At 60.3% G+C, this 21,224-nt stretch overlaps 1 protein-coding gene across 11 annotated transcripts in view; it reads right to left on the bottom strand.

The window, feature by feature from the left end:
• Ptprs (protein tyrosine phosphatase receptor type S) overlaps positions 1–21,224 on the bottom strand; it is a 60,521-nt gene that overhangs the window by 26,604 nt on the left and 12,693 nt on the right. For 8 of the 11 annotated variants that reach the window (XM_055617743.1, XM_055617746.1, XM_055617747.1 and 5 more), the window contains exons 1-6: positions 19,274–19,353; positions 15,443–15,627; positions 12,436–12,581; positions 11,649–11,790; positions 9,271–9,459; positions 5,004–5,114 (exon numbers count right to left, since the gene is read on the bottom strand). In XM_055617743.1, coding sequence (XP_055473718.1) covers positions 5,004–5,114; positions 9,271–9,459; positions 11,649–11,790; positions 12,436–12,581; positions 15,443–15,533 — 679 coding nt within the window. In that variant the 5' untranslated portion in view covers positions 15,534–15,627; positions 19,274–19,353. Of the gene's footprint in view, positions 1–5,003; positions 5,115–9,270; positions 9,460–11,648; positions 11,791–12,435; positions 12,582–15,442; positions 15,628–19,273; positions 19,354–21,224 lie in introns of those variants that run through there. The other 3 variants (XM_055617752.1, XM_055617753.1, XM_055617744.1) reach the window with 2 other exon arrangements.

Raw genomic sequence — 21,224 nt, 5'->3', positions numbered from 1 at the left:
GGGAGTGGGGCAGAGGCCAAGTTCAGAGCCTGTTTCCCATCCCTTGCCCCTGGGCCCCAGGGTCCCGGAGACCCTTCCCCACCTGCCTCCCTGTCCCACCACCAGCTTCCTTGGCCACGAGGCTGCCACCCGAAGGCCCAGAGGCCCTTGGCCCCGGCCTGGGCGGCTAAGCAGCAGCCTTGGCAGGCTGTTGGGGCTGCACCCCACCAGTCATTTTCCAATTGTTGGAGGTGTGGGTGTCGGTGGGTGCCCTGACTCCCTCTTTGATTCTCCTCACATTCTTGCCAATCGACTCCCCACTCCTACCTGCCACCGTGGCCACGGGAGACGTGGCTCCTCCCAAGGACCAGGTGTAATCTACTGTCCTGTCCAACCCCACCACAGGGGACACAGATGCAGAGGGAGAGGCAGGCAGCAGGCGACGTGTCAGTCAGTGCTCAGTGTTCCTGTGAGACGGCCCGCGACCCCCAGGCCCGCTGGAGTCTCCCCGCCCTAAGACCCCCTCCCTCAGGACAGGACAGGGTGAGGGGGAAGAGCTGTGCCGTCAGGGCCCAGGATGCAGGGCCACAGCCAACAGGATGGCAGCTGATCAACAGACCCCACAGAGCATCTGGAGATCTGAGAAAGGAGGGTAGTTCCAGGACCCAGATCTCTCAATCCCCGTTTGGGGGACACGAGAATGGGGTAACCTAGAAGTCAGGTGACAAATTCCAGGACTTGGGTGTAGAAGTCTCACTGAAAGCCAACCTGTCTTCCCAAGGAGACAGGTCAACCTGCCAGGGCCTAGGGCCTAGGGCCAAGCCGAGCTTGAAGATCACGCAAGGACTGGGCCTCCTCAGCTCTGGGCAGTAAACGTTAACAGGAAGCCAGCATCGAGGAGCCCGGATCCCCACCACCGTCCATCCGTTGTGGGTGGGAGGCTGCCCCTCCACGGTGGGAGGGGGAGAACACCATTAGCTGGGTCAGGTGCACTGTGGTTCAGTAATGCTGTGTTCTGATGCGTGCTGGGCAGTACCGGCTTTCGTGGCTAGCCTACAGACCTGTGCGTCTCACAGCTTTAAACTACTGAGGAGGAAAAACGTGAACAGCCTGCGATGATGCTGTCTGTCTGTCTCCTGGCACTGCCTTCCCTCGGGGAAACCTGGGAGGGGGCGCAGAATGTGTATTTTAAAACAGCCTTTTATTGGGCTCTGGACATTTAGTCCCCAAAGGTCAGGTGGGGGCAGCTCCTGGTGCTCCGTTAGTTAGGAGAGGCAGCTGGGGCTGTCTGTCTGTCTGTCTGCTGGCTCTGCAACAGTGGAGGCTCCCTGTCACTGTGCAGGCTGCAGAGGACAGACCTGCTCTCCTGGCGGGCGCTTGTGTGCCAGGGCCCTCTTTCAGGGCCTCGCCAGGTTGCCCTCTTCTGCCTCTCTTGGGTCCCAGGACTTCCTCAGAGAAAATGGCAAAGAGGAAAATGACATCACTGGCTCCAGAGGAGCCACCTGCCCCTGTGGCTAGGGCTCAGAAACCACCAGTGCGGACTATTCGGGCCGTGTAGGCTTGCAGACTCGGTCCTGCACTGCAGCGCTCTGAGGCGGACCGCGCAGGCCGCAGCCTCCACAGGCCATCTTTTTTATGTGGTGCTGGATCTGAACTCAGGGCTTAGAGCATGCCAGGCAAGTCTCCCCACTGTCCCTTAAACTGATGAATTTAAGCAGAGGACATGGGAGGCACACGGCTGCCTGTGGCCAGGAGGCCTTCCTCCCTCTGCTTTGCGCTCCTCTCCACCCAGGGCGCGTGACACTGTCGGCACTTAGAGCCAGCGAGCTCCGAGGAACTTGAGGACTGAGAACCCTAAGAGGTCAAATGAGCAACCCAAGGTCCCACACTTGGAAAGCAGCACCTGCCAGGCTTGGATGGTACTGCTCTCCAGCCCCAAGGGGTCCTCAGGGGTCCCTGGCTCCCAAAACCTGCTTCTCAGAGGGGCATGGGAGAGTTCCCCAGGGCTCAGAATGGCGGCTTTTCTAGAGCAGAGCGACACTGTCCCTTCCTGGTGTCTGGAGACCCTGCTGAGTGGTCTGAATTTACTAACCAGGAAGGCAGAGGGGGCTGGGTGGATCAGTGGTGCACTCAGGGCGACCGTGGACCTCAGCGGCCCCAGGAGAGGTGGAGAGCACACTGGGCATTAAAGGGGTTCTATTCTTGTAGATGGGGCAAACGGTGGATGTGAATCTCAGAAGAGAGTGTGAGAGAGCCAAGAGAGAGGGAAAAGAAGAAAGTTTAGAAAGGGAGGGACAGGCAAAGAGGGGAGGGAGAGAGTCGGGGAGAAGACAGTTGGGGAGACAGAGTCGGGGAGAGGCCACACCCCAAACGCCCCTGGTTTCCTCCGGAGTTCCACAGCCCCGATGCTCAGGTGACTCCAAAGTGACCGCTCTGTGGGCTGCACAGCTGTGGCTGTGCCAGAGCCTCTGAGATCGGGGCAGGGGCCGAAGCCGCCCGGGGCAGAGCTCACTGCCGCAGCTGGGCTTGCTGAAGCCAGGTAGTCTCCCAGTCTGTCTCGTTATTTTTTTCCGGATGGGCACGTCTAGATAAGCCAAGCTGGCATGAGGAAGCCACTGCCGGCTGTCACTCCGTGCACGTTCTGCCAAGCATCCGAGGTCCCCGCTCCTTTTGGATTGGCCAGTGCTGGGCAGGAACCTGGTGCACTGGCAGCCCCCAGTCGTATTCTTTGGGAGGGCAGGGCATTAATCTGCCGAGGCAGAAGGATGGGGCACGCTCTTACGGACTCTCCTGCCCGATGCCCAGAGGGAACCAGTTAACCTGGGCACCCCAACTCCTGCCTCTTGTCCTGTGGTGCCTCAGTGGTCACTTTGTGTCAAAACATCCCAGCTGTGGGACTCTTTCCGCCCTCAGGGTGACAGCTGGGACAGGAACACTGGCTTGAAACTCACAATGCGATTGGTAACAACCACAACAGCTCAGCCCAAGAAAACCGAAACCCAAACAGCACAGAACAAGACAGAACCAAAGACATCGCTTTGGGGGAGAAGGGCGTCCAGTGAAGGGAGGCAGAGCGGGGGTGGGAGTGGGGGAACCAATTGATCCCCCCAAAACGAAACTTATAAAAAGTAAAAAAAAATATAAGAAAAAGAAAACAAACAAACAAAAACTAAAAAACAAAAAAATGAAACAGGAGACAAACACTCCAACAGAAGGCTGGGAATCCACCAAACTGACAAGAGTAGCATGCAGAGAAATTTTTTTTTTTTACATTCTCCCAGCATGCATCAGGCCCAAGTTACCATGACGACGAGTGCAAAAAACTTAGCAACAACATTACCAAGGGATGCAGAGGCGACCACAATGCAAGCATCGCGTGTGCCCGCCGCGCCGGCGGCTGACATTAGGTTCTGTGTGTCTTTCTGGGTTGTTTGCCTTAGGCTCGGCACCTGATTACACTGTACGTCTCTTTTGCTATTTGTTTTCTGTGTGCATGTGTGCGTGTGTCCTGAGCGGTGTCTGTGTGTTTCTTGTGTGTGTAAGCGTGTGTCAGTGTTTTTTTTTTTTTTTTTTTCAGAATGCAAAAATGTGGGTAAAGAAAGTAAAAAAGAAAAAAGCCACACCAACCTTCTCGAAGCTCTGAGGGATGTAAAGGGGGTTTGATGCGCACAATGACATGGGGAGAAGAGAAAAAATAGGGGAGATACAGAGAGTAAAAAGAGGACTTCCCACGGCTAAAGCTGCAATCGTTTGCTTTTTTTTCTTTAAACCAAAAAAATAAAAAAAATTAAAATCAAAAAAGAAAAAGAACATAAACCTCCTGCCCTCTCCTCGGTCAGCGCTGAGCACAGCCTGCGCTCCTCCGGCCCTCGCGGCCCCAGGGAGGGGCTGGGCCGGACACACAGGGCCCTCCTCCCTCCTCACACCCTGCCTGCATGCTCCGCCCACCCCGCTCCATCCCTGCCATCCCCTCTCTCCTGAACACTGCCAGACTACCAGACTCACACCCCCAGCCCCAGTGTCCACGAAGAAACACGCGAGTTAGATGAAGGCCGGTCACTGGAGTCCTGTGGGGACCACAACTCACCAGGGCGCCGGAAGGTCACACTGGCCCCTCCCACCCACTCGCACCCTCCCTCCACACAGCCTCCTGCTTGGAGCGGAGATGTGAAACCCACACCCCAGGACCCAAAGGGGTTAAATGGGGGCCGAGGAAGGTGAGGGCTGGAGGGAGAGGGACAGCTTGCCGGCCTCCCTGGGTGGAGAGGGATGAAGGCCAGGGCACTGCAGGGAAACTGAGGCTGGGGGAGGAAGGTGAGCAGGTCAACTGATACAAGCAGACGGGGGTCCCCGGTGTGTCCGTGGGACATGGAGGAGGAGGGTGCACCAAGGGTCCGACAGGAAGCCTCCTGGGGGTGGAGGCCTGAGGAGGCAGCCAGGCACAACTGAGGGAGCCTGGGATTCTGAGACCCACTTGGGGTCCCCAGGGCTGGCTGGGAGGCATGTCTCGCCAGCAAGCCACAGGCACAGAGCCCTGGCCTCCCACAGCTCGGGTACATTCCTTCTAGAGCGAGCACCGGGTTCTGGGATGCTGGGTGGGCGGGAAACCCCATTCCCCACAGTCTTCGCTAGAGACACTGGACGGGGTGGGGAAGCAGGGAGCCACGAGGCCACAGGTTCAGAGAAGCAAAGCCAGCAGGACACAGGAGACACAGACACCACACAAGCCAACTTGGGGTGGGGACATGGCAGGGAGGGCGATGGCCCTCAGGCTTCCCGGCCCTGTAGGCCCGAGACCGGCCCCCCACCCCGCTTTTGCCCCACCCCACCCTGCCATCAGTGTGACCCCAGAGTCCCACAGCCCACAGTGTGGTGACTGTCATTCCAACGACCCCATGGATGGGGTCAGGGCCTTCCCGCTCGGGACTGCACAGGACAGGGGAGCCAGGAGGCCGTGAGCCCAGGGACAGGGCGGGACAGGGTGGGACAGAGGGTCCCTGCCTCTGCCTGGCGGAGTTCCCTACCTCGCACGTAGAGGTTGGCGGGTGACGAGTAGCGCACACCAGCGCTGTTGGTGGCCACACACTCGTACTTGCCCTGGTCGGTCTCCTCGCTGCTCTCAATCTGAAGGGCACCTGCAGGGACAGGGATGGGACCTTGCCATGACGGCCAGCACAGGATGGGCTGGACCTGACGGGCACCCCTCACCATCACATCTGCACTGCCAGCTCACGAGGGAGGAACCACGGGGCGCAGCGGAGTGGAGCGCCCGGATGTTGCCACTCCTGGTTTGCTGGCCCCAGCCTCCTGTAGGCCCACAGGCCAGCCCAGACTTGTGGTAGCGACAGTGAGCCCCGGATTACCCCGGGCGGCCACCAGTCAGCAGGAAGGGAGAGCCCCTCCAAAGGGGCAAAAGCTGACAGTTGCCGGGTGAGTGCGTGGGGGTCACACACGCAGTCAGATGCCATGTCTGAAACTCAGGCGGAGCGTGGGGATCTTAACAGGCCCCTGCACACTGGTGTCAGGACCCAGATGCCCCATGCCAGGCCCTGAGGCCCAGGGTGACCTGCATTTGAGGTCACAGCTCTCTGAGGTGGCTCTCCGGGCCAGACTGGGCTACAGGAGACCTTGTCCAAACCCAACAAAACACAAGTCAGACAGAGAGAGTACCCTGAAATAGGTCACTTTTTTTTTGTTTTTGTTTTTTCAAGACAAGGTTTCTCTACATAGCCCAGGCTGTCCTGGACTACTCTATAGACCAAGCTGGCCTCGAACTCACAGAGATCTACCTGCCTCTGTCTCTCTGAGTGCTGGGATCACAGGCAAGTGACAACATGTGCCACCTCAAGGACATTTCAAGGAGTTATAAGCTAGGTGTTCCCAGCTTCACAGCAAAACCACGGTCCTTGAAATCTCAGCCCTTGGAACAGCTTAAGTGGTTACAACTTCAAAACAAAAAAGTGAGGCAGTTGCCGCGACTGCCCCCCCCCCCCCCGGGGGGGCTGCCACTGCAGGCCTGCCTCCCGGCCCTGACAAACAGAGGAGCAAAGGTGTGAGAGCCCGGCTTAGGACAGAGGCCTGTATCAACTATGCACAGCCACAGCTGTGTTCGGAAACCCGGGGCTCCCAAACCCCACTGGTCCGGCCTTTCTGGCACGTTCTCTGGTTCTGTTGATGGTTCCACCCCAGCAGTAACAGGCCCTGAGGCCCCTGGGCTCCGTCCCACGGGTGGTGGCGAAGCCTGGCCACCACAGAATACTTCTACTTCTAAATCACTGCAGAGACCAGAGAAAATGGGAGGCCTGTTTGAGCTTGCGCAGCGTGTCAGACACTGGGGAGGGAGTGAGGCAGGCCTGGCTTTGGAGAATTTCTGCCTCCAATCCCTCTAGGCTGAACACCCCTAAATCTCAAAAGGGCCTTTTGCAGCTCACTGTAGACAGTTGTGAGTTCCGGGCAGGGGTTCCAGTGGGCGCGTTTGGCGGTGCCCGTCCCACAGCTGGACACCCACACTGTGCCCCCTGCAGCCACACTCGGCCCAAGCCACAGACAGAGACACAACACCTGGGAGGTGGGGGAGGGAGGAGCCCCGGGCAGGTGAGGGCTGTGTGCAGTGAGAGCTGAGGGCCCGCTGGTGAGGGGCAGGCCTCTTACCTCGGATGGGGGTGCTTTCTGTAAGGGAAACAGAGAGACACAGGTGAATGCCACAGGAGAGGGCTGCGGGCGGGAGCACGCCTGCCCCTTTGCCGGGCAGTGGAGCTGCAGCCAAGGGAGGGCTCCAGCTGGGTGCTCCCTGCAGGGGGCCTCCCCGGCTCTGCCTGGGGCCCGGGGAGACTGCACTTCCTCCCACCGCTTATTCTGGTGTTCCAGCAAGGGGTTGCTTTGAAATCCAGATCGGAAGGGGCGGGGTGGGGGGAAGGTAGCGGCAGGGTCCCAGGAGTCTTGTTAGTGACCAGGGAAGGACAGGAGTTAGCGCCGGAGAGTTGGGCACTGGGCACTGGTGTGGCGGGGTCGGTGTCACCAAGGCTGAGAGGGAGACTTGGGAAAGGAGCCGAAGGTGGAGGAGACCTGGCGGCCTCCTTCAGCTCCAAAAGAAAAGAGGAAAAAGGCCCTCTGTGGTGGCCATGCCCTGGGGAGAAGGTTCCAGGCTGGGGTGCCTATGCGGGCTCTGACTCTGTTCAGTTGCTGGGCCAAAGCCAGTTAGAGCCGTAAGCACTAGCCCAGAGCCACTGCACGGCTGGGTAAACTGAGGCCAATGGCAGGCAGGGTGAGTCTCAGGCAGCAGTGAGGCTTGGCCCCCAGGTCCTATACTGTCTGCACTGTGGCCGGGTACCTTCTCCCTGCTCTGAGTGTGCCCCAGCCCCAGGGCTGGGTGGGCCTGGCTGGCCTGGGACTCACTGTGTAGACCGTGATGGCCTCCCGAGCGCTGGGTTAAAGGCGCCGCCGGCACGCCCAGCAGAGCTGTCGCACCGCTTCAGCCTGCCGCACACCGTCGGCGGGAGACAACGGGAACTTGCCATTGTGTGGCAGCTTGGATTACAGGGACAGAGGAGACCTGGATCCTTTCCCACCTTTATTTTGGTGGTGCTGGGGGTGAAGCCCAGGGTGAGTGCAACTCTCAGTCACTATCACTTTCGCAAGAATTGAGGCAGCAGCTGGTTTCAGAAGGCTTCAGGCAGGCAAAGCATCTTGGCCTCTGTCTGCACTCACTGAAGGTCAGGGGGAAACTCAGAGTGGAAGAGTTGGGGTCCGTGAGGTCTGAGGTCCCCCAGCCTGGGGTCAGGTGGCATTTTTCCTCTTTTCCTTGTGGGTGGGGTCTGTCCGCAGCCCGCCCGGGGGCAGGTGAGAGGGCGTTAGTACACATGCCACACGCAGTGGGTCAGTTACTGTCACGGTGGCTGTTAGTGTTGGGTGGAGGGTGGCGGGACCGTTAGTGGTTGCTGTGGCAAAGAAGTGAGGACTTACCAAAGCTTTCTGAGAAAGCGTTACACAGAGAAAGGAGAAGAGAGAAGAAGGTTAAAAGGGCGGCCGCTGGACACCCGGCGGCTCGTGAGCGTGACGACCATGGGTATGCGGCAGCTCCCCCGCAGTGTGTTTACACAGTGCTTAGTTCTCAACCCTGGACCTTGGCCATGTGATGGCCAGGAGGCACCTCAGAACGTGAGGGCTCCCTTGTGGGGCGGGGCCTGCCCTGCGAGGTGAACAGATGGCCTGCAGCAGCACTGAGATGTGTCTCAGGGGACCTGAGGGGGTTGTGACGTGAACCCCAAGGACAGTAAGGGGTGGCCTCACTGGCCTTTGGCCGAGAGGGGGAGGCTGGGGGAGGGGAGGGAGAACAAGAATGTGAAGACGTTGGTATAGGGGTGCTGGGGAGACCAGGAAATACAGAAAGGCCACAGGTGACATTCAGGGACAAGCTTGCACATGCTTGTCCCGGGGAGGGCAGGTGGAGCCTTGTATACTTGGGGGGCAGGAGGAACAAGAGGCAGGCAGGCACACACGTGGTGGGAAGCCCAGCCCCAGTGTTCTGCCTGCGAACAGGAGGCAGGGGCCTCTCAGGCCACACAGACACACACGGACACAGACAATCGACAGGGAGTGCACAGTGCCCCAAAAGGACACACAGCCTCGTCTAGTGGGCCGAATTCGGCTCTACTGAGCCGACACGGTCAACCACCTTGCCTTGCTGGTCTCGAGGCCTGGCCTCCACCCCGGGCCTCCCAGACCAGCTGCAACAGGACAGACACTCCCTCAACGCTGCTCCATTCTGGTGCCCTCAGCACCAGGCCACTGTCCCAGGAGCCTCTGTGGCCCCCACCACCTGGCCTGCTGGTGGCATTCCATCTCTGTGAGCACTGCAAACCCTCAGTCGCCGCCACACCAGCTCACCTCCGCTCCCTGCACCCGAGCCTGACTGCCTGCTGTCACCTGCTTCTGTCTCTGTCTTACCTTCTGTGGCTCCCCATTACCTTGACCATCCACATCCTATAACACAGTCTGGAGGTGGGATGCTAGTCACGGTGCCTACCTGCCTCTCGGCCGGCGCTCTCAAGTGCCCATCAACTACCGCCACCCTCACCCCCAGCACACAGGATGGAGTCCCAGGCCTCACTCCTGCCATGGGCTTCTGCGGCTCACTCTGGCTCAGGCGCTGGGCCTGAATGGCTGCACGTGCCCATGCCCCATCCTGGGTCACCACCATCCACATGGTGGACCTGCTACCCCCATCAGGCTGAGGAATGGCTATCTGCCCCCTTCAATGACACCCTCATCCTGTCGGCCACCTGTGCCCACCTGATCGAAGCTGCTTGATGCGCCCATTGCTGGCACTGGGGTCCACGGGCAGGAAGTCCTTGAACCAGGTGATCTCGGGGTCAGGGTTCCCGCTGGCAGCACAGAGCATGGTGGCCGTGCGCGTGCGTTCTACAACCTTCAGCTGAGGGCCCATGTCGATATTGGGGAAGCCGGGGGGCAGCTGGTCCTCTGAGCGTGTGGAGACGGGGAGAAAATGGGACAGGAGTCTTGTTACCCTGGCAAATGCCCCACGTGATCCAGTCCTGGCCTGCAACCTCCAACGGTCCTTGCTTCTCAGCACAGCAGGGACGCGCCTTCCCTTCACCCTCGACGGCTCTCAGCCCCGGAGACCTCCATGGCCACTGTGGGCAGAGCTGGGGGATCACAGGCCTGACTGGGTTCTACCACCGTCACTAACCCGGGCTGATACAGCTCCTGGGAGGGCCTTGGGCTGGTGTCTACAGCTAGAGATGGGGACAGTGGGTGTCATCGAGTGGTGACCCCACACGGGTCCCCTAGTACCCCAGCAGGAGCAGTCATCAACCCTTCCCCGGGGCCCAGGACAGCTGCTTCTGCAGTCCCCTCCTACCACACTCAAATGTCCCCTGGAATGAACGGACTTGTTCTTCCAGAACGCAGAACCCAAGCCTTCTAGAGGACATCACATCTGTTTGCTGAGATATCCCAGCCTGACATCCGTCGTCACCTGAGCCCCGGGATGTCTGCTACTCCCTAGAGATGCCCAGTGGAAATGAGATAGTGCAAGGGGCCCATTCAGCACTCGGGACAAACAGACACCGGAGCCAGCATGGGGGTCACCAGACATGTGCCTACCTGCTTGCATTCAAAAGGAACAGGCCAACCCGGGGCCGAGCGCTCAGGTGCCGTTTGCCATGTTAACAGTGTGGCAGGGGCATTGTGCACAGGGACAGGCCCCCCGACAGTGTTGGCTTATGAAAGTGTGTGGAGGAAAAGGCCTGTTGCCTCAGGAGCACTGGCGCTGCTGTGTGGAGGAGAGGACTACCAGTTATGCATGGATCCCGAGCCACAAGGGACAGCAGGCTCGGGGAAGGTAGCTAAGGACATGGGCGGACCAGAAACCCCGTCCTGGTAGGGAACGGGGTCCAAGACACAGCAGCCTCTCACACACACAGGCAGCTGTGAAGAGTCCTGTGCACAGATCAGCGCAGCAGCCGCCACCTGGGAGGCAGGGTTGGGAGGGGCACCCCTGGGCGGCGCCTCCACACGGCACAGCACGCTGTGCATGACTCCTCGGAGTTCACACACTCTGGGTCACAGTCCTCTGGAGGGAGGAGAGGCAGGAGGGAGGCGGGGCAGCACAGGGCTACAGCTCCCTAGGGCTGGGGGATGGGTAGGTGTCTGTCCTGGGCCCTCAGTGGGAGGAGCAGGCGGTGGGCAAAGAACAAAGAGGGGTGGCTGGCTGTCTGGAGCTGAGGGGGACAGTCTTTCCAGACTCTCAGGGATGCACAGTGAGCCCCAGTTCTGAGTGTTGACAATGAGGCTGGCACAGGGCAGTGGGAGGCTGGCGGCGAGTTTGTGCCGGGAAAGGTCAAGGCAAAAAATATCCCAGGGAGAGAAAGGAGAGGAGGAGCCCTGGGTGTGGACTCTGCCCTGCTCCCCCCCTGCGGCCTCAGGCAGAACTAAGCAGAGTGCACTGTGGGCTGCCTTGTTAGAGATGACAGAATTCCTGGACTGCGGAACTTGGGGCCGCTCGGAACACCCACCAGGGCACAGGCCCTGTGTCCCAGCTTCACAAGGGAGTCTCTGGGGACCTGCGATGCCTAGGACAGTCATGGCCACAAATACAATGTCACCAAGGGACTGGACACCCCAGCTCTGACAGGTCAGACTGCTCCAAAGCTGCTGCCTCAGGATTTGAAATCAAGTGTCTGGTCCCAGTTGTTCAGTGACCCTTATACTGAGCCAGGGCACAAGGCTCAGGCTGTCAGGCTCGTGTCCATCCTGCCTTTAGGAGACCCACTCTTTGTTACGTTCATCTGCGGGGGCTGAGTGAGCTGTGGCTACAGGTGGGCACGAGACTAACCATGGCTAGCTGTCCCTGAGTGGCAGGGAGGATTAGCTGGGGAGGACACTCTGACCCAAGCTGACTGGGGACAGCAGGTAACAAGAGACCCACCGACAAGAGTCCAGAAAGCACTGAGTGCCTAGGTCAAGCTGAGCTTGTAGTCTATGAGCTGCACAGACATTTAAACCACGCAAACCAAGGGGGCTGGGCAGTGCGGGAGCAAAGAAATCCTAGTGCCTAAAGGAGAAAGCAAGAGCCAACATAGGAGGGCTCTAGGCTTGGGGGCAAGGCCTGCAGTCCGGCCCCTTCTCTGTGACCCCAGGACAGGTACCTCTGAGGACGGTCAGCTTCGCGTGAACCGTGATCTCCCCCACCGAGTTCTGGGCCACGCACTCGTACACGTTCTCATCCCGGGGCGTCCGAAGCGGCTGGATCCTCAGCACTGCCCCGGAGCTCTCGTCGAAGTCAATGGTCTACGGAGGGGGAGCTGATGAGACGGTGCGCACCCGAGGCCAGCCCGTGGGGGGGTTCCACTGGCTGGGCTGTGTGGGGGCCCGGGTGAGCCCAGGGTGTCATGTGTGTGTGGTAGGGCCCACACAGGGTCAGTCACACTGAAAGCGGAAAAGCCAGGAGACCCCGACGACAGGCCGCCCTGCTGGAGCTCAGCCCGAAGCCCACATCTCCACACTGATTAGTGGACGTGACTGGTCATCTGATCTCATGTATATCCAGATGTGGGCATTTCCTCCTGGGTGCAGTGAGGTTGTGGGTTAAAACTAAGAGGAACTGTGGCGCACGCCTGTGATCCCAGCCCTCAGGAAGGCAGAGGCGGGCGGATCTCTGTGAGTTTGAGGCCAGCCTGGTCTACAGAGCGAGTCCAGGACATCCAGGAATACACAGAAAAACCCTGTCTCAAAAAACAAAAACAAAGCAAACAAAAAGACTCAGAGAAGGCAGGCCTTGCCTGAGGACCCAGGGAAGCCTGCTGGAAGTTGGGGATAGTATGTGCCGAATAGGAGCTATGGCCACCCTATGAAAGGCACCCGAGGCTCAGCCACTGCCCCACCAGAAAGGGGTGTGTGCCGGGGTCAGGGCACCCCAACCTGGCCCCAGCTCACCTCGAAGCGCTGCGAGTTCACTTTCTTGCCCTTCTTGTTCCAGGTGACCCGTGGCTTAGGATCGCCTGTGGCCTGGCACACGAAGGAGGCCACGCCTCCCGACACACCAATCTGGTCCTTGGGCTCTTTGATAAATCTGGGTGGCTCTGGAGAATCAGCAAGGAGAGGAGAGGTGTGAGAGCATCTTGGCCGCAGAGCTCTCTCGGTGCCAAAGGAGGGCGGAGGGAAGCGGACCTCCCACAGGCTCATACATGCCCCTCACAGACTCTGGGGTCCCCACGCTGAGCCCCTAGAGACGCCTCGGTGATGACCCAGGCTCAGGCTGAAATAAACAAAGCTTATGCTAAGTCTTTACTGGGACTTGTGGGGAAACTAAGGCACCAAGCAGCTAGGCCAAAGGTGACCAAAGGATGAGAGTCGAGGGCTAGCAAGAGGGCCAGCAGGTACAGGCTGCGGCCACCACGCCCTCGATCAAGCTCGATCCTGGGGTCCACATGAAGGGAGGGTGTGACTCCCACTTGTGTTCTGACAGTCACATGTGCCCAGCAAGCGCGTGCACATACAATAATTAATATGTTGAGCGAATATCTAAATAAAAATGTAAAAGAGGACCAAAGTCCGTCTTTGAGCCCAGAGCCAGGAGAGTGAAGTGAGCCAGGGGCACGGGCCTGGAAGGGACTCCTCCTTTATCCGCTGGACCTCACTGGGACCCACTGTACAATCCTCACGCCTCAGAGAAAGGCGCGGGAGCCCAGCTTTAATGCCTGCCTGGGCTCTGAGGTGGGAGGATCCGCCAATCCGCCATGCTTCCCTTTCATTGGCTGTCTGCAGCTGAGCAGCGGTGTCCTCCCGGAAGCCAGCACCCAGAGCCGTCCCTCCAACCTGCGCGCGCGCACACACACACACACACACACACACACACACACACACACACACACAACCAAATGGGAGCTGGGAGGTGGGGTGATCGCTCAAACCTCTAAACAGCTGGTGCTGAGCGTCGAGTGAGCCAGGAAGAGGTAGAGGGGTACACGGCCTAGCAGATTCCCAGAAACTTCAGGGGGGCCCTGACTGTTACAAACCTGGGCCCCACAGACCGCAGCTACTCTGTTGCTGGGTCACACTGAGCTATCAACAGGAGCCCTGCCCAGGGACGGACCATCCTCCCCTGCCCCAGAGGCCCGTCCTGAGCCCTAGCCTCCCAGCCTCATTAGATGCTCATGTGCCCTGCCCCTAAAGATTTGGGAGCATTAACGGGTTTGTATAAGGTCCCCAGAGAACTCGGAAATGACAACACAAGACTCAAAACCATGTGTCTGCTTCCCTTCAGCCCTGAGGTGATAGAGAGACTGGGGACTCCCCTCCACTGCCCACAGGAATGACCCCTGGAGCCATATGTCCTCAGCCAAGGACTTGGGGAGAGTAACCCTGGCCAAGCCAGAGCGGCTGTCAGAAACAGGACACAAGGCTTGCGCCCTCCAATCCAGCCAGCCCTGTGAGGCTGTCCCTCCCGCCGTGCCCGTCCAGGGAGGGGATTTCACGCTCTTCTTTGCTTCTGTGCCAGCTGAGCCCTCTGCCCACTGGCCCTGCTGCGGACGTGGTCTGTGGGCTCTGGGCCCTCGAGCCAACCCCGCAGAACCTGCTCCACCCACTGTGGGTAGACAGGCTCTCTCAGTTCCCTGTCATCTCTGCTGGCACACTTACACCCCTCTATTTTCTAAAACGGAACACCACCATGGGCCTGTGAGGGCAACGCACAGCTGAGGGACCACGTCCCCTCAGCACCAGGCCCTGACAGGCTCACCATGATTCTCACACTCATTTGCAGAGGCCTAGGAGGAGTCTCAGCTTTCCTGGGTCCCCCAGCCCATGCTGGGCAATTAGGGTCTAGCTCCGTATAAAGGGGAACCACGCTCCCCCCAGCCGCACCCCTCAGAAGAGACCAAGGTCCAAGGTGGAGACTGGTTCCTACAAAGGCTCTGCCCGCTGGCCTGGCTCTGCTCTCCATCTCAGTCTACATGAGAATCAGGGCTAGAGCCAGATCCTGCCCTGGACTCACCTGGCAGGGCCCCTCAGCAGCCCGGGGGAGTCCCCTGGACCCAGAGCCATCTCCAGATCAGAAACCAACCATCCCAGCCCACTGAACACCCTGCGAGGCTGCAGGGAAGGGATTCCGGCTGGACAGCACAGCCCTTTAGACCAGACCTGTCACACATGGGCCCCTGAACAGGCACCAAGCCAGGCTAGGGCTTCTCTGGGGCCCAGCCTGGTCCTGTCCTCCATAACCACACTGTGTCACCAGAGGCCACCAGGGCCAGCTCTGCCCCTCCTACATCCTACTACACCAATCTCCTTTTAATAGATTCATTGAATTTTTATTTCTGTGTGCGCATGCAGAACCCTTCGAGGCCAAAAGAAGGCATCAGATGCCCTGGTGGGTGGGTGCTGGGGACTGAACCAGGGTCCCCTGGAAGAGCAACTGGTGACCCATCTCGCCAGCCACCCCACCCCCACCACTTGGGTTTTTTTTTTTTTAAGACAGACTCACTAACTAGCCCAGGCTGGCCTCAAATGCAGAGAGCCACCTGCCTCCCCTTCTCTCCCAAGTGCTGGAGTTAAAGGTGTATGCTACCACCACTCTGGACCCAACATTTTTTATTTCCAGACCTTTTCCATGGTCAGTCAACCCTGCCAGGAATGTCAGCAAACTCCCATCTACTACAAACTCTGACCTCCACAACCTCCCTCCTGAAAGCTTGTCTTGGCTCCTCCCGGTGGGCCCTGACCTGACACTGCAGTGGACACTGAGGATTAACATCACTGCTACTGTCCAGCCAGCGTTTCCTTTGTTGTCCAGCCACAGCCTTTCACGACTCTGGGCACCAAGCCTCTTCCTCAAGCCTGCAAACTCTGTTTGGACCGCACCAGGAAGCCATGGGCTGGGAAGTGCAGAGGGACCCTGGAACAGACGCACGGCAGGCCCACCCGCTCCGGCCTGGCCTCTTACCTTCAGCAGTGCATCCTCTGGCCAGCAGTACAAGGAAGAGCCCCACAGGAGCCACCACAGACGCCACGCTGGGACTCCAGGTGGGCGCCATGCTCGGCAGCGGCCTCCGGCCTCCGCCTTGGCGGGGGACGGCGCCCCGTGCCTCACGGAGAGGCCCCGAGTCGAGGTGTCCAGAGGGGCAGCGTCTGCTGAGAGAACGGAGTGGCAGTGAATGGGGGTCCAGGGGCTTCCCCAAGGGGCGCTAGGGGAGGGAGCCACACCCAGGGACCCACACGTGGGGTCCAGGTGCGACCACGGTGTTAGAGCCCACTGCCCTGTCCTGGGGGGGGGGGGGCACAGCCGTTTCCCGAGACAGGGTCTCCTGTAGCCCAGGACGGCTTCCAATTTGCTAAACAGCTGATGACTTCGAACTTCTGACCGGCCTGCCTCTCGGCCTACACACTGAGCCCCAACCTTGACCTTCTGGCCTCCAGAAGCTCGGGTGGGCTACAGCCCATCCCCTAGCTGAATACTTGCTTCAGACCTACCCTGCCTCAATAGCCCCACCGTGACCTAACACCAGCTGTAGCTCCCAGGGCCCCCAGGAGAGCGCATGCTGCCCCTCCCCCACCAGGTGAGGCTCAGCTCAGAGAGCCACTCCACCGGCCAGCCTGGAAACAACAGGCTTGCTTCTGTGGCATTTACTGGCTTCCCACATGGGCGCCAGTCTCCCCCTACCCCACCAACAAAGACCTCAGTTCCCGGGTGCAGCATCCCTCAGACACAACTCGAACCCAGGACCAGCTGTGCCCTGCCACCCTGGAGCTCACATTGCCTCAAGCTAGGACAGTGGTGAGGAGAGGCTGGACAGTGACCACCACACCCAAGAAGGGTGCAGGCTGTGGTCATGGGGAGGAGAGAGGCCCATAATGATGGGGTGACCCTGCCATTCTGTCTCCCAAAATACCCAGCTGTGGCCGCCTCGCCCAGCCCTGAGGAAGGGCAGGGGCTGTAGTGGCTAGTTCATGGCCCAGTGTGTGACCCAGGAGGGCACGGATCAGGGAGGCAAGGGGGCCTCAACATACCCACAGGCACACGGACATACACACAGCCAGCCAGACCCAGGCACACCATCAGGATGCAAGCAGACCCCAGGAGACATAGGTGGCAGGAGAACCTGGACGTCGCCAGGCCGCAGACAAAAGGAGACATCCTATCCTAACAGTCACATAGTCAGACTGCCAAGATGGGGACACCCCACATCTGTACGCAGTCCAATTTTATGTCCAGTCAGACTATAGGGTACATGGAGGCAGGATTCACACCCAGGACCACAGCAGGACGCACACAGAGGAGCTGCAGCTGTCACACACACAGAGGGGCGGGCGGGCAGGCAGTATGCGAGCGTGCGCACACACACCACTCAAGGGTGCTGGGATGTGGCTCCCTGGGCGTCCTCATCTAAGCCCCTTCCTTCCCCCACGGTGGCGTAGGTCCACTCACAGGCCCACAAAACACCCGAAGGCCCCCTCCACAGCCAGGCGGACAGACACAGCCTTGGGACCCAGCCCGCAGCCCCGGACACTAGGAGGAACAGAGCTGTGGCAGCCAGGGACCGGCTGACTGCACCAACCCCAGCCAAGGCGCCTGTGGCTGGCTACAGAAAGGACAGAGTGGTTAGGCCCAGGACACTCGCACAAGCCTTGGGAGAGCCTCTGGGGAAACTGAGGAACCAAGCAAGCCCATAGCCCAGGAGGCTTGGGCAGGGGTCCCAAGGTAACACGGCAAACGGAGAGCGTGTAGGGAGTGTCCCTCAGTGGCTCATCACTCTGGCCTCTCAGGGTCCCAGATTTGTGCCGTGTGGGCTCTAACAGACCCATGCTGAGGGAGTGGGAGGGCGCCCCCACATCCACCCCGGGGCCTGATGGGATGTGGAGCGGAGGCAGAAAGAGCAAGGGGAAGTTCACACACCGTGCAGATAGAAAAGTCCCAGGGCCCGTCACGCCCCAATCCTCCTTGAAGGGCTTTGTCAGGAGGAGGACAGGACCCGTGTGTCACTGTCTACCCCAGGGCCTTTGCACACACAGCTGGATTAATGTGATCTATCGTCAGTTGGGGAAACTGAGGCTCTGGCCACCCATCCAGTCATTAGTGAAGAACTCCATTGTTCAAAAGCTGGCTAGAGGCTGGTCCCACCGGCTTTGCAGAGGGGGAAACTGAGGCTCAGGGAGGCATTAGGGCTCCCCACGGCTGCATGAGCTGGGCTGAGCCTTGCAGGCTCTGTGGGCTCCCACACTGCACTCACGGGTGCCGGGGCACAGGTCCTGAGGGTTGGAGCCGGCTTTGTGTGCCCACTCGACCCAGGAGCATAGAAGGGTGATTATAATCCAGACTGGGTGACACACAGGCTCTGGGTCACCAGTACAAGGGGGGGTCTCCTGGAGCCCAGTCAGTCACGCCTTCCCCAGCCCCCGGAGCCACAGGAAGCTGGAGCTCCAGACAGTCCCATGACTCTCCTGTCCCTGGTCCATGGGTGAGGCTGGAAGGGGGCTCAGAGATGCCAAGGGGTGGAACCGCTAGGCCAGGGGGCAAAGTCTCCACGGGCACTCTTCTGCAGCCGACTAGTCCCTCAGGCCTGCGCCCTCCGCGAGGAAATGAGCTCAGGCCGGTCTCACCCTCCTCACCCCCTCACCAGAGCCCACTTTAATTACTAGACATGAGAGGGTGGTGCGGAAGCCAACCACACCTACTGGTCAAAGAGGGAAACTGAGGCTCAGAGGCACGGCCACTGTCCCCAAAGGGCTGGACTGGGGCAGCCGACTTCCCTTAGCTGCCCACCGGCCTTCGCTGAAGGTCCTCGGGGCCGCTGGGTTTGGCCTGCGCGGGCCTTCACCCATCCTGCAGTCGCTACCTACTACTCATATTCAGTGCTTAGGGCTCTTACCAAATACCCCCTTCCCAGACATGGCCCCAACTACCTCCTTCAAGCCGCCCCCCATCCCGGCCGGGTCTCAAGTCCTCTCTGGATTCGTGGCCCCACCTCCATCCTCAAACCCCGTGCCCTGCCTCTGAGTCATCCTAGTATTTCATGCGGTTCCTTGCAAGCTGTACCCTGTTCCCCGTCAAACCGCAGCCCCGCGGACCTCAAGGTCGCCACCCTGGACACCCCGGGAAATCCACTGTCGGGGCACTGTCCCAAATCCACCTTCCCAGCCCCACCCCCACTCTTCCCTGCAAAACTAGAACAAAACTCAAGTCGCAACACGAAAGGACGCCTACCGCATACCTGGACCTCACTGGACGCTTTATCCACGACGCCCCTGTACTCCGTTAAGGGAAACTGAGGCTGCAGAGCCGAACTCTGCACTCAAGAGGAGCCAGAGTGGGCTGCACGTTTGCAGGGGACCTGGGGCAGGAGGAGCCGGGGCAGGGGATCGCGTGAAGCTGTGGGGTGCACTGTGGGCGTGACCCGGGCTCCCTTAAGTCCCAGGACCCTCGAGGTGCGCAAGGGGTGCAGGCGGCCCCGGGGCGCGGCGAGCGGGAAAGTTTCTGTGCTCCGACCGCCCTTCCCCCGCCCGATCCCTCCGCGGTCCGCGGGCTCCGCCCCCAGATGGGGGAGGGGTCCGCGGAGCATAACGGTCCCGAGCTCAGCCAAATGCGGGGCGCGGGTCGGGAGAGCGCGCGGGGCCGAGGGGGACCCGAGCGGCTCCGATCCTGCCCGAGCGTCCCCGATCGAGCCCGAGCGTCCCCGAGGTCGGGCGCGCAGGGACGCGGGGTGTCCCCTGGCTCTGTGGAGGATGCCAGGATAGTGACAAAGGCCGGGAGGGGACGTGGCCAGCCCGAAGGACTCACCGCGGCTGCGAGGTCCGGGCTGCGCCGCTGGCTGTGCTGTCCGTCCGCACGTCCGTCAGCGCCCGCCCAGCGCAACGCAGCGCAGCCTTGGCGCAGGCAGCGGAGCGGCGGTCGGAGCGGGGGCGGAGCCTGGCCTGCGGGGGCGGGGCCCGGAGATGCCAAGGAGAGGGGGCAGAAGGCGGGGCTTCTGAGGAAGCCAGGCTAGGGGCGGGGCCTCGCAGAGGCAGACTAAGGGCCGATTCTGCGGGCGAAGGGAGCTGAGGGAGGGGCTTCTTGTGTGGCTGGGCGGCTGAGAGTGGGGCTTGGGAGGAAAACAAGCCGGGGGTGGAGCTTCGAGGTGGCAAGCTGAGGGCAGATTCTGGAGGAGGGGGCTGGGGGCGGGGCTTCTAAGGAAGGCTGATTGGGGCGGAGCTTCGGAAAAAAGCTAGCTCCGGGCAGAGCTTAGATGTTGCAGGCTGATGGAAGATGCAGGAGAAAGGGAGCTGTAGGCAGGGCTTCTGGTGAGCGTCTGGGAGCATGGCTGAGGCTCAAGGCCTCCCAGGGGCGGAGATTGCGATGGAGTTGGGAGAGGCGGTCTGTCTGGGGGCGTGGCTCTTCAAGGGGAGCTTCAGGGCTAACCTTCTCCAGGACCGGGGCGTGGATTATAGAGCTCTGTGGGGAGGAGCTTTTAGGTGGGTGTGGCATTCTGGCAAGAAGCCGGGCTAGAGGCGTGGCTCCCGGAGGCCTGGCTCAACTAGAGGACATGCCCCGGCCTCGGGGGGCCTAGGGGGATGATGGGGAGCGGAGGAACACCGGCCGGAAGTGAGGCCGAGAGACCCCGAGTCTCAGGGGTGGAGATGGCTGTATCGCTGCACCACGGACCCGGTTCGCGAGGGTGCAGTCGCCCTAGCGACAATGTAGGAAGGGCCACGCTCCCCAGGCCAGCCCAGACCTCTGGTTCCCGCATCTTCCCCTTGGATAGGAGTTGCAAGGTAGGGACGTGGCCCCAGCCGCGAACCAGATTGGAAACAGATGCCGCCTCCGACTCGCTCTACGCTCTGCCCTGCCGGCTTCAAACCTGATGCTCGGAGGCCCGCGCAGGGGGCTCAGAGCTCTCACCCATCTCCCGTGTTCCAAAGAGTAGGGCGAGCCACGCATAAGCGGACGGCTCACCACGAACTTAAAGATCCTCTGATACACCTGGGGCCAGAGCAAGGCTGGAGTCCCCTGCCACCCAGTTGGTACAGGACACAGTGGCCTAGAGACAACAACCCGGGCGAGATGCCTCCCCTGTCAGCCAGGGAGCAAGCGTGAGGCTGGCCTGTCCCCAAAACCAAACAACACTGGCTAGCTGGGCCCAGGCAAGCCACACTACGCAGGGGATGTCTATCCGCCGGGGCCCCCCGGGCTGTGTGGTGACAATGGCCATGCTCTGGCGCAGCCAACCCGGCCTTCTCTTCACTGAGGGTGTGGAGCTGACATCCAGCCCCCTTTTTACCATAGTGCTCACACTGTGCTGGGACACAGCTACCCCGCGGGAGTCAGCGAGATCTAGGCCAGGTTTTCTTCTCCTTGGGACAACCCAACCTGTGGAGCCCCAAGCGCCCTGTCACAGCACTGCTGCCCCACATGCTAACAGCTGGTCACAGGACCTGCCTTTACATCTGGCATCCTCGGATGGAGCAGCTGAGATCTGCCCCCTTCACCCTGCCTCCCACACACCAGCACAGGGCGCATGTGGGGGGGGGGGGCAGGAAGCAGACGCAGCATCACCCCTGCCTGTCACAACAGTGGTACCTTGCCTTCTATGAAACGTTTCTTTGAGTCTACTGCAGAGCAGGGTTCTAGGCATAGCAGAGACCAGGGGTGGACAGCAAAGGGAGGCAGCACTGTGGCTTATCCATGGGGCTGTATGGGAATGGGGTCCATAGGGAAAGAGGGCCAGGCTGCCTAGAAAAAGGACCAAGTGGAG

Source organism: Psammomys obesus, unplaced genomic scaffold, assembly GCF_907164565.1.
Source record: "Psammomys obesus unplaced genomic scaffold, mPsaObe1.curated_primary_1811, whole genome shotgun sequence".
Classification (NCBI taxonomy): domain Eukaryota; kingdom Metazoa; phylum Chordata; class Mammalia; order Rodentia; family Muridae; genus Psammomys; species Psammomys obesus.
Note: the sequence above shows the minus strand (reverse complement) of the source record. Positions and strands in the feature narration are given on the sequence as shown.